The 13,944-nt window shown below is 43.8% G+C and overlaps 1 protein-coding gene across 1 annotated transcript in view; it reads right to left on the reverse strand.

Moving 5' to 3' along the window:
- Nucleotides 1–13,944, reverse strand: part of LOC135564480 (ras-related protein Rab-6B) — a 246,876-nt gene that overhangs the window by 100,192 nt on the left and 132,740 nt on the right. Inside the window, exon 3 of the mRNA XM_065009490.1 lies at nt 2,304–2,357. Coding sequence (XP_064865562.1) covers nt 2,304–2,357 — 54 coding nt within the window. The remainder of the gene's footprint in view (nt 1–2,303; nt 2,358–13,944) is intronic.

The raw sequence follows: 13,944 nt of genomic DNA on the forward strand, positions 1-13,944 counted from the left end.
AATAATAATAATAATAATAAATAATAATAATATATACTAAATAATAATAATATATACTAAATAATAATAATAATAATAATATATACTAAATAATAATAATAATATAATAATAATAATAATATATAATATATACTAAATAATAATAATAATAATATATACTAAATAATAATAATATATACTAAATAATAATAATATATACTAAATAATAATAATAATAATATATACTAAATAATAATAATAATAATAATATATACTAAAATAATAATAATATATACTAAATAATAATAATAATAATATATACTAAATAATAATAATAATAATAATATATACTAATAATAATAATAATAATATATAATATATACTAAATAATAATAATAATAATAATAATAATAATATATAATATATACTAATAATAATAATAATATATAATATATACTAAATAATAATAATATATAATATATACTAAATAATAATAATAATAATATATACTAAATAATAATAATATATAATATATACTAAATAATAATAATATATACTAAATAATAATAATATATACTAAATAATAATAATATATACTAAATAATAATAATATATAATATATACTAAATAATAATAATAATAATATATACTAAATAATAATAATATATAATATATACTAAATAATAATAATATATAATATATACTAATAATAATAATATATACTAAATAATGTGTAAAATTGGTTTGATTTAGAACGGGCCTTTTTTTATGCACCTGTCAGAACAGGGGCAGGAGGAAAAATACAGGCCATGAATAGCGAATCGCTTTTCCCCCGGGTTCATGTTCATGCCAGCCAGGTAGGTTGTAAAGCGAAGCAATGTGCTTAATGTTAGGAAAGTTGACAAGTAAATATAGTAGGCCTAGCCTATGAAAAGCTGATGGGATCCTCCTCTTTTTATTAGAGGCCATCAAAACTCTGTTTTCTCTCACAGTTGCAAAGCCTATAGAAATGTTCTGCAACATTGGCTTATAGGAACACGTATTTCACTTATTTCATTCCATGCATCAACCAGCTATGAGGAGCTGGCTCTCGCTGGCTCTCGCTGGCTCTCGCTGGCTCTCGCTGCCCACAGGTGACCCTATTCCGCTCAAACTCTGAATGCCGGGGCTCTCGGGAGGTGTTTGGTTTGATTTTCCATTGCATTTGCATTGATTTCAGAGGGACCATAGAGCCCTGAGTACCAGGCCATTAGTGACTGGCAGTTGGCAAGTTTGGTATGACCATCAGCGGCATGACTCAACGGTCAAGTGAAATTTGACCACATCATGACCCGTGACATGCAGTGTCGTCACCATAGCAACCTTACTCAGGACCAATGACCCTGTATATATTAAGGGGTCAGAGACCTATGGGTCCTGTATATATTAAGGGGTCAGAGCCCTATGGGTCCTGTATATATTAAGGGGTCAGAGCCCTATGGGGCCTGTATATATTAAGGGGTCAGAGCCCTATGGGGCCTGTATATATTAAGGGGTCAGAGCCCTATGGGGCATGTATATATTAAGGGGTCAGAGCCCTATGGGTCCTGTATATATTAAGGGGTCAGAGCCCTATGGGGCATGTATATATTAAGGGGTCAGAGCCCTATGGGGCATGTATATATTAAGGGGTCAGAGACCTATGGGGCATGTATATATTAAGGGGTCAGAGCCCTATGGGGCCTGTATATATTAAGGGGTCAGAGCCCTATGGGGCCTGTATATATTAAGGGGTCAGAGCCCTATGGGGCCTGTATATATTAAGGGGTCAGAGCCCTATGGGTCCTGTATATATTAAGGTTTCAGAGACCTATGGGGCCTGTATATATTAAGGGGTCAGAGCCCTATGGGTCCTGTATATATTAAGGGTTCAGAGCCCTATGGGGCCTGTATATATTAAGGGGTCAGAGCCCTATGGGGCCTGTATATATTAAGGGGTCAGAGCCCTATGGGGCCTGTATATATTAAGGGGTCAGAGCCCTATGGGTCCTGTATATATTAAGGTTTCAGAGACCTATGGGGCCTGTATATATTAAGGGGTCAGAGCCCTATGGGTCCTGTATATATTAAGGGTTCAGAGACCTATGGGGCCTGTATATATTAAGGGGTCAGAGCCCTGTGGACCATGATGAAAAGAAGTGCACTACAGATGTAATAGGGTGCCGTTAGGAACACAAGCCAGTACATCTGAACCTGAGGGGATGATATTCCACAGAGAGAGAGAAGTGGCCCTGGGGGGCGACACTAGAAGGATAGTAAAAGAGCCTTAGATTGAGCTAACTTACCGTTCGGTCCTCCAAGTACATCGTTTTTGACAGGAAGTCTATTCCAATTGTGGCCTGAAATGAGAAAAAAAACAAATAGAGACACGTGGATCAATATTATTCTAAAAAATGTAGAAAAGCTGAAGATTTGGAGCGGAATCAAATGAACAACATTAAAATATTAAATAATAATAGAAATTATACAAAATATAATTAATTCATAAAGGTACCTACAGTAAAGGCACGAAGACACTAAGGCAATATAATGCATTCATAAGGATACCTACAGTAAAGGCACGAAGACACTAAGGCAATATACTGCATTCATAAGGATACCTACAGTAAAGGCACGAAGACACTAAGGCAACAGTAAAGTGTTACCATACACTTTTACAGGTCTCTCTCACTGTAAGTCTTTCATGTGTTAATTACTGTATATTTAAGAAGACATTTTGATGAGAACCATATCTCCTTAATACCATGGCAACACCTTCCATCTATGAGCTGGTTGTTGGTCACTGGCCGTCCTCCCACAGAACACTACATACCAGGAGGTATTATCTGATTGGCCGTCCTCCCACAGAACACTACATACCAGGAGGTATTATCTGATTAGCCGTCCTCCCACAGAACACTACATACCAGGAGGTATTATCTGATTGGCCGTCCTCCCACAGAACACTACATACCAGGAGGTATTATCTGATTGGCTGATTGGTCCTCCCACAGAACACTACATACCAGGAGGTATTATCTGATTGGCCGTCCTCCCACAGAACACTACATACCAGGAGGTATTATCTGATTGGCCGTCCTCTCACAGAACACTACATACCAGGAGGTATTATCTGATTGGCTGTCCTCCCACAGAACACTACATACCAGGAGGTATTATCTGATTGGCCGTCCTCCCACAGAACACTACATACCAGGAGGTATTATCTGATTGGCCGTCCTCCCACAGAACACTACATACCAGGAGGTATTATCTGATTGGCCGTCCTCTCACAGAACACTACATACCAGGAGGTATTATCTGATTGGCCGTCCTCCCACAGAACACTACATACCAGGAGGTATTATCTGATTGGCCGTCCTCCCACAGACCACTACATACCAGGAGGTATTATCTGATTGGCCGTCCTCCCACAGAACACTACATACCAGGAGGTATTATCTGATTGGCCGTCCTCCCACAGAACACTACATACCAGGAGGTATTATCTGATTGGCCGTCCTCCCACAGAACACTACATACCAGGAGGTATTATCTGATTGCCGCCAGAACACTACATACCTCCCACAGAACACTACATACCAGGAGGTATTATCTGATTGGAACACTACATACCCGTCCTCCCACAGAACACTACATACCAGGAGGTATTATCTGGCCGTCCTCCCACAGAACACTACATACCAGGAGGTATTATCTGATTGGCCGTCCTCCCACAGAACACTACATACCAGGAGGTATTATCTGATTGGCCGTCTGCCCACAGAACACTACATACCAGGAGGTATTATCTGATTGGCCGTCCTCCCACAGAACACTACATACCAGGAGGTATTATCTGATTGGCCGTCCTCCCACAGAACACTACATACCAGGAGGTATTATCTGATTGGCCGTCCTCCCACAGAACACTACATACCAGGAGGTATTATCTGATTGGCCGTCTGCCCACAGAACACTACATACCAGGAGGTATTATCTGATTGGCCGTCCTCCCACAACACTACATTTTTTATTTTATTTTATTTCACCTTTATTTAACCAGGTAGGCTAGTTGAGAACAAGTTCTCATTTGCAACTGCGACCTGGCCAAGATAAAGCATAGCAGTGTGAACAGACAACACAGAGTTACACATGGAGTAAGCAATTAACAAGTCAATAACACAGTAGAAAAAAAATGGGCAGTCTATATACAATGTGTGCAAAAGGCATGAGGAGGTAGGCGAATAATACAATTTTGCAGATTAACACTGGGGTGATAAATGATCAGATGGTCATGTACAGGTAGAGATATTGGTGTGCAAAAGAGCAGAAAAGTAAATAAATAAATAAATAAATAAATAAAATAAAAAAACAGTATAAAAACAGTATGGGGATGAGGTAGGTGAAAATGGGTGGGCTATTTACCAATAGACTATGTACAGCTGCAGCGATCGGTTAGCTGCTCGGATAGCTGATGTTTGAAGTTGGTGAGGGAGATAAAAGTCTCCAACTTCAGCGATTTTTGCAGTTCATTCCAGTCACAGGCAGCAGAGTACTGGAACGAAGGCGGCCAAATGAGGTGTTGGCTTTAGGGATGATCAGTGAGATACACCTGCTGGAGCGTGTGCTACGGATGGGTGTTGCCATCGTGACCAGTGAACTGAGATAAGGCGGAGCTTTACCTAGCATGGACTTGTAGATGACCTGGAGCCAGTGGGTCTGGCGACGAATATGTAGCGAGGGCCAGCCGACTAGAGCATACAAGTCGCAGTGGTGGGTGGTATAAGGTGCTTTGGTGACAAAACGGATGGCACTATGATAGACTGCATCCAGTTTGCTGAGTAGAGTGTTGGAAGCCATTTTGTAGATGACATCGCCGAAATCGAGGATCGGTAGGATAGTCAGTTTTACTAGGATAAGCTTGGCGGCGTGAGTGAAGGAGGCTTTGTTGCGGAATAGAAAGCCGACTCTTGATTTGATTTTCGATTGGAGATGTTTGATGTGAGTCTGGAAGGAGAGTTTGCAGTCTAGCCAGACACCTAGGTACTTATAGATGTCCACATATTCAAGGTCGGAACCATCCAGGGTGGTGATGCTAGTCGGGCATGCGGGTGCAGGCAGCGATCGGTTGAAAAGCATGCATTTGGTTTTACTCGCGTTTAAGAGCAGTTGGAGGCTACAGAAGGAGTGCTGTATGTAGTGCTGTATCGTTTGGAGGTTAGATAGCACAGTGTCCAATGACGGGCCGAAAGTATATAGAATGGTGTCGTCTGCGTAGAGGTGGATCAGGGAATCGCCCGCAGCAAGAGCAACATCATTGATATATACAGAGAAAAGAGTCGGCCCGAGAATTGAACCCTGTGGCAACCCCATAGAGACTGCCAGAGGACCGGACAGCATGCCCTCCGATTTGACACACTGAACTCTGTCTGCAAAGTAATTGGTGAACCAGGCAAGGCAGTCATCCGAGAAACCGAGGCTATTGAGTCTGCCGATAAGAATATGGTGATTGACAGAGTCGAAAGCCTTGGCGAGGTCGATGAAGACGGCTGCACAGTACTGTCTTTTATCGATAGCGGTTATGATATCGTTTAGTACCTTGAGCGTGGCTGAGGTGCACCCGTGACCGGCTCGGAAACCAGATTGCACAGCGGAGAAGGTACGGTGGGATTCGAGATGGTCAGTGACCTGTTTGTTGACTTGGCTTTGAAGACCTTAGATAGGCAGGGCAGGATGGATATAGGTCTATAGCAGTTTGGGTCCAGGGTGTCTCCCCTTTGAAGAAGGGGATGACTGCGGCAGCTTTCCAATCCTTGGGGATCTCAGACGATATGAAAGAGAGGTTGAACAGGCTGGTAATAGGGGTTGCGACAATGGCGGCAGATAGTTTCAGAAATAGAGGGTCCAGATTGTCAAGCCCAGCTGATTTGTACGGGTCTAGGTTTTGCAGCTCTTTCAGAACGTCTGCTATCTGGATTTGGGTAAAGGAGAACCTGGAGAGGCTTGGGCGAGGAGCTGCGGGGGGCGGAGCTGTTGGCCGAGGTTGGAGTAGCCAGGCGGAAGGCATGGCCAGCCGTTGAGAAGTGCTTATTGAAGCTTTTGATAATCGTGGATTTATCGGTGGAGACCGTGTTACCTAGCCTCAGTGCAGTGGGCAGCTGGGAGGAGGTACTCTTGTTCTCCATGGACTTCACAGTGTCCCAGAACTTTTTGGAGTTGGAGCTACAGGATGCAAACTTCTGCCTGAAGAAGCTGGCCTTAGCTTTCCTGACTGACTGCGTGTATTGGTTCCTGACTTCCCTGAACAGTTGCATATCACGGGGGCTATTCGATGCTATTGCAGTCCGCCACAGGATGTTTTTGTGCTGGTCGAGGGCAGTCAGGTCTGGAGTGAACCAAGGGCTGTATCTGTTCTTGGTTCTGCATTTTTTGAACGGAGCATGCTTATCTAAAATGGTGAGGAAGTTACTTTTAAAGAATGACCAGGCATCCTCAACTGACGGGATGAGGTCAATGTCCTTCCAGGATACCCGGGCCAGGTCGATTAGAAAGGCCTGCTCACAGAAGTGTTTTAGGGAGCGTTTGACAGTGATGAGGGGTGGTCATTTGACTGCGGCTCCGTGGCGGATACAGGCAATGAGGCAGTGATCGCTGAGATCCTGGTTGAAGACAGCGGAGGTGTATTTGGAGGGCCAGTTGGTCAGGATGACGTCTATGAGGGTGCCCTTGTTTACAGAGTTAGGGTTGTACCTGGTGGGTTCCTTGATGATTTGAGTGAGATTGAGGGCATCTAGCTTACATTGTAGGACTGCCGGGGTGTTAAGCATATCCCAGTTTAGGTCACCTAACAGAACAAACTCTGAAGCTAGATGGGGGCGATCAATTCACAAATGGTGTCCAGGGCACAGCTGGGAGCTGAGGGTGGCCGGTAGCAGGCGGCAACAGTGAGAGACTTATTTCTGGAGAGGGTAATTTTCAAAATTAGTAGTTCGAACTGTTTGGGTATGGATCTGGAAAGTATGACGTTACTTTGCAGGCTATCTCTGCAGTAGACTGCAACTCCGCCCCCTTTGGTAGTTCTATCTTGACGGAAGATGTTATAGTTGGGTATGGAAATCTCTGAATTTTTGGTGGCCTTCCTGAGCCAGGATTCAGACACGGCAAGGACATCAGGGTTAGCAGAGTGTGCTAAAGCAGTGAGTAAAACAAACTTAGGGAGGAGGCTTCTGATGTTGACATGCATAAAACCAAGGCTTTTCGATCACAGAAGTCAACAAATGAGGGTACCTGGGGACATGCAGGGCCTGGGTTTACCTCCACATCACCCGCGGAACAGAGAAGGAGTAGTATGAGGGTGCGGCTAAAGGCTATCAAAACTGGTCGCCTAGAGCGTTGGGGGCAGAGGATAAGAGGAGCAGGTTTCTGGGCATGGTAGAATATATTCAGGGCATAATGCACAGACAGGGGTATGGTGGGGTGCGGGTACAGCGGAGGTAAGCCCAGGCACTGGGTGATGATGAGACAGGTTGTATCTCTGGACATGCTGGTTGTAATGGGTGAGGTCACCGCATGTGTGGGAGGTGGGACAAAGGAGGTAACAGGGGTATGCAGAGTGGGTCTAGGGGCTCCATTGTGAACTAAAACAATTATAACTAACCTGAACAACAGTATACAAGGCATATTGACATCTGAGAGAGACATACAGCGAGGCATACAGTAATCACAGGTGTTGAATTTGGAAAGCTAGCTAAAAACAGTAGGCGAGGCTAATCCGCTAGCACAACAAACAGCAGGTAAAATGGCGTTGACTAGGCAACGGGGCCGACAGGTAAGACAAACAAGCAGAAAGGAGTACCGTGATTAATGGACAGTCCAGCGTCGTCAGCTATGTAGCCAAGAGATCAGTGTCCAGGGGGCAGCGGTGGTGGATGGGCAGGGGGGCTGGGCTGGCGAGTGTTATCCAGGTTTTTTTTTTTTTTTTTTTTTTTAAACTAACAATGACTAACTAGCTTGTAGCTAGTTAGCTGGTTAGCGTCTGGAGGTTCTTGAGTGTGTCATAAAAATAAAAATAAGAGTAAAAGTAATAGCGATTCCGTATCACATTGGGTGAGGCAGGTTTCCGGAAGGTATAAACAAATTAAAAATCAAAAAGAGATAGAAAGTAAATGGGGTCAGAGAGTGATTGGGACGCGGTGGTACAGACGGTTAGCAGGCCTGTGCTAACAAGCTAACAGTTCGTAGGCCCGAGCTAGACAAGGTAGCAGTTAGCGGACCGGAGCTTGACAAGCTAGCTGTTAGCAGGCCGAATTAGCAAGCAGGGAGATAGCGAGGGCTAGAGAGTTAACCTTTGGGGACGTCGCGATGGGGTGAGTCTGTTTATTCCTCTTCATGCGGTGAGCTGGAGATACAGCGATTCAGAAAGCTCGCGGGCCTTGGCCAGCAGACGGATCTTTGGCGATGTCGCAGCGGAAAAGCCTGTTGAAACCCCCTCGGACGATTATGTCGGCGGACCAGTCGTGATGGATCGGCGGGGCTCCGTGTCGGCAGTAGAGGGTCAGTAGAGGGTCCAGGCCAATTGGCAAATTAGGTATTTTTGGACCTCTTCGGAGGTCCATACCAGGAGGTATTATCTGATTGGCCGTCTGCCCACAGAACACTACATACCAGGAGATATTATCTGATTGGCCGTCCTCCCACAGAACACTACATACCAGGAAGTATTATCTGATTGGCCGTCCTCCCACAGAACACTACATACCAGGAAGTATTATCTGATTGGCCGTCCTCCCACAGAACACAACATACCAGGAGGTATTATCTGATTGGCCGTCTGCCCACAGAACACTACATACCAGGAGGTATTATCTGATTGGCCATCCTCCCACAGAACACTACATACCAGGAGGTATTATCTGATTGGCCGTCCTCCCACAGAACACTATTTAATAGGTGGTAGTACTGTCCCTGATGCAGTGGAAATATTTTTATTTTTATATAAATGAAGTATGCCTGAATAGTAGGGCTTAGTGTCTTAACCCCTACTAGGTACATGAATAGTAGGGCTTAGTGTCTTAACCCCTACTAGGTACATGAGATCTCAGAACATGAGAGAGTTTTACAGATTGCAGGCATACTGTGCATACAGAATGGGATGCTTTGGAGTCAAGTGGCTGATGTTAAATAGATTGGGACTCATTGACTCCTTGGCTATTATTAATTGTCATAGTGGCTGTAACCTTTGTGATGTGTAATGAGAAGCAACCAGACGCTGCTGGTCTGTGGTGTGTAATGAGAAGCAACCAGACGCTGCTGGTCTGTGGTGTGTAATGAGGAGCAACCAGATGCTGCTGGTCTGTGGTGTGTAATGAGAAGCAACCAGACGCTGCTGGTCTGTGGTGTGTAATGAGGAGCAACCAGACGCTGCTGGTCTGTGGTGTGTAATGAGGAGCAACCAGACGCTGCTGGTCTGTGGTGTGTAATGAGAAGCAACCAGACGCTGCTGGTCTGTGGTGTGTAATGAGAAGCAACCAGACGCTGCTGGTCTGTGGTGTGTAATGAGGAGCAACCAGACGCTGCTGGTCTGTGGTGTGTAATGAGAAGCAACCAGACGCTGCTGGTCTGTGGTGTGTAATGAGGAGCAACCAGACGCTGCTGGTCTGTGGTGTGTAATGAGAAGCAACCAGACGCTGCTGGTCTGTGGTGTGTAATGAGAAGCAACCAGACGCTGCTGGTCTGTGGTGTGTACTGAGGAGCAACCAGACGCTGCTGGTCTGTGGTGTGTACTGAGGAGCAACCAGACGCTGCTGGTCTGTGGTGTGTAATGAGAAGCAACCAGACGCTGCTGGTCTGTGGTGTGTAATGAGGAGCAACCAGACGCTGCCCTTGACACATTTATGAAAGTGCTTACTTCAGTTACTAATAAGCACCCATTAAGAAAATGACTGTTAAAAACGGTTTAATCCCCGTGGATTGATTTGAAAAATGTTATAGTTGAGAAGGATGAGGCTGAAGGAGCAGCAAATCTGTCTGGCAGCCCAACCGATTGTCAAACGTACTGCGAACTGAGAAATCATGTGACTAAACGGAATGAAAATAAAAAATAAGAAACTATACTATGAAACAAAGATAAATGACCTAAAGAACAATAGTAAAAAGATTTGGAGCACCTTAAATGACATTTTGGGCAAAAAGGCAAACTCAGCTCCGTCATTCGTGGAATCAGATGGGCTCATTCATTACAAAACCGACTGATATTGCCAACTACTTGAATGATTTTTTTTTGCATTGGCAAGATTAGAAAACTTAGGCATGACATGCCATCTAACGCTGACACTACACATCCAAGAATATCTGACCAAATTATGAAAGACAAGCGTCGTAATTTTGAATTCGGTAAAGTGAGTGTTGAAGAGGTGAAACAATGATTGTTGTCTATCAACAATGACAAGCCAGTACAGTAGATATGACTGAACCCAGTACAGTAGATATGACTGAACCCAGTACAGTAGATATGACTGAACCCAGTACAGTAGATATGACTGAGCCCAGTACAGTACAGCAGATATCTGACTGAACCCAGTATGGTACAGTAGATATGACTGAGCCCAGTACAGTAGATATCTGACTGAGCCCAGTACAGTAGATATGACTGAACCCAGTACAGTAGATATCTGACTGAGCCCAGTACAGCAGATATCTGACTGAGCCCAGTACAGTACAGCAGATATCTGACTGAACCCAGTATGGTACAGTAGATATGACTGAACCCAGTACAGTAGATATGACTGAACCCAGTACAGTAGATATGACTGAACCCAGTACAGTAGATATCTGACTGAGCCCAGTACAGTAGATATGACTGAACCCAGAACAGTAGATATCTGACTGAGCCCAGTACAGTAGATATGACTGAACCCAGTACAGTAGATATCTGACTGAGCCCAGTACAGTAGATATGACTGAAACCAGTACAGTAGATATCTGACTGAGCCCAGTACAGTACAGCAGATATCTGACTGAACCCAGTATGGTACAGTAGATATGAATGAACCCAGTACAGTAGATATGACTGAACCCAGTAAAGTAGATATGACTGAACCCAGTACAGTAGATATGACTGAACTCAGTACAGCAGATATGACTGAGCCCAGTACAGTAGATATGACTGAGCCCATACAGCAGATATGACTGAACCCAGTACAGTAGATATGACTGAACCCAGTACAGTACAGCAGATATCTGACTGAACCCAGTATGGTACAGTAGATATGAATGAACCCAGTACAGTAGATATGACTGAACCCAGTAAAGTAGATATGACTGAACCCAGTACAGTAGATATGACTGAGCCCAGTACAGTAGATATGACTGAACCCAGTACAGCAGATATGACTGAACCCAGTACAGTAGATATGACTGAGCCCAGTACAGTAGATATCTGACTGAGCCCAGTACAGTAGATATGACTGAACCCAGTACAGTAGATATCTGACTGAGCCCAGTACAGTAGATATGATTGAACCCAGTACAGTAGATATGACTGAAACCAGTACAGTAAATATGACTGAGCCCAGTACAGTAGATATCTGACTGAGCCCAGTACAGTAGATATGATTGAACCCAGTACAGTAGATATGACTGAACCCAGTACAGTAGATATCTGACTGAGCCCAGTACAGTAGATATGACTGAAACCAGTACAGTAGATATCTGACTGAGCCCAGTACAGTACAGCAGATATCTGACTGAACCCAGTATGGTACAGTAGATATGAATGAACCCAGTACAGTAGATATGACTGAACCCAGTAAAGTAGATATGACTGAACCCAGTACAGTAGATATGACTGAACCCAGTACAGCAGATATGACTGAGCCCAGTACAGTAGATATGACTGAACCCAGTACAGTAGATATGATTGAACCCAGTACAGTAGATATCTGACTGAGCCCAGTACAGTAGATATGACTGAAACCAGTACAGTAGATATCTGACTGAGCCCAGTACAGTACAGCAGATATCTGACTGAACCCAGTATGGTACAGTAGATATGAATGAACCCAGTACAGTAGATATGACTGAACCCAGTAAAGTAGATATGACTGAACCCAGTACAGTAGATATGACTGAACCCAGTACAGCAGATATGACTGAGCTCAGTACAGTAGATATGACTGAACCCAGTACAGTAGATATGACTGAACCCAGTACAGTAGATATGACTGAACCCAGTACAGTAGATATGACTGAGCCCAGTACAGTAGATATGACTGAACCCAGTACAGTAGATATGACTGAACCCAGTACAGTAGATATGACTGAGCCCAGTACAGTAGATATGACTGAACCCAGTACAGTAGATATGACTGAACCCAGTACAGTAGATATCTGACTGAGCCCAGTACAGTAGATATGACTGAACCCAGTACAGTAGATATGACTGAACCCAGTACAGTAGATATGACTGAGCCCAGTACAGTAGATATGACTGAACCCAGTACAGCAGATATGACTGAGCCCAGTACAGTAGATATGACTGAACCCAGTACAGCAGATATGAGCCCTTCTGTATTATTGGATGATAACTAAATCTTATTGTCCATATCAATTCATATGAATTCACATGGAAACCGTACAGAACTCTGGACAGCTACAATACCAGCAATCGCCCATTTTCCCCAATGTGTTGTTATATCACTGAAAAATGCTATAACAACCCCTGATAATGTTATGTGTTGTAAATAGGAATGGGATTTAAAAAATCATTAACAATATGCCACTGGTCTTGTATTGATTCCTAATCATCCCATCAGTGTGTGTGAGCCCTGGAGCTAGGCGGAGTCTGCAGCCTATAGAGTCTGCAGCATTGGAGCCTGCAGTTCAGGAGTCTGCAGCATTGGAGCCTGCAGTTCAGGAGTCTGCAGCATTGGAGCCTGCAGTTCAGGAGTCTGCAGCATTGGAGCCTGCAGTTCAGGAGTCTGCAGCATTGGAGCCTGCAGCATTGGAGCCTGCAGTTCAGGCATCACTATAGACACCCTGGTTCGAATCCAGGCTGTATCACAACCCGGGCCATGAGTTCCATAGGGTGGCGCACAATTGGCCCAGCGTCGTCCGGGTTTGGCCGTCATTGTAAATAAGAATTTGTTTTTAACTGACTTGCCTACTTAAATAAAGGTTCAATTTGAAAAAATATATACAGTTGAAGTTCGAAGTTTTCATACCAAATACATTTCAACTCAGTTTTTCACAATTCCTTACATTTAATCCTGGTAAGAATTCCCTGTTTCAGGTCAGTTAGGATCACCACTTTATTTTAAGAACGTGAAATGTCAGAATAATAGTAGAGAGAATGATTTATTTCAGCATTTATTCCTTTCATCACATTCTCAGGGGGTCAGAAGTTTACATACACTCAATTAGTATTTGGTAGCATTGCCTTTAAATTGTTTAACTTGGGTCAAACGTTTCGGGCAGCCTTCCACAAGCTTCCCACAATAAGTTGGGTGAATTTTGGCCCATTCCTCCTGACAGAGCTGGTGTAACTGAGTCAGGTTTGTGGGCCTCCTTGCTTGCACACACTTCTTCAGTTCTGCCCACAAGTGTTCTATAGGATTGAGGTCAGGGCTTTGTGATGGCCACTCCAATACCTTGACTTTGTTGTCCTTTTTTGCCACTACTTTGGAAGTATGGTTGGGGTCATTGTCCATTTGGAAGACCAATTTGCGACCAAGCTTTAACTGATGTCTTGAGATGTTGCTTCAATATATCCACATAATTTTCCTTCCTCATGATGCCATCTATTTTGTGAAGTGCACCAGTCGCTCCTACAGCAGAGCACCCCCACAACGTGATGCTGCCACCCCCGTGCTTCACGGTTGGGATGGTGTTCTTCGGCTTGCAAGCCTCCCCCTTTTTCCTCCAAACATAACAATGGTCATTATGGCC

This window comes from Oncorhynchus nerka, linkage group LG25 (genome assembly GCF_034236695.1).
Source record: "Oncorhynchus nerka isolate Pitt River linkage group LG25, Oner_Uvic_2.0, whole genome shotgun sequence".
Taxonomy (NCBI): Eukaryota; Metazoa; Chordata; class Actinopteri; order Salmoniformes; family Salmonidae; genus Oncorhynchus; species Oncorhynchus nerka.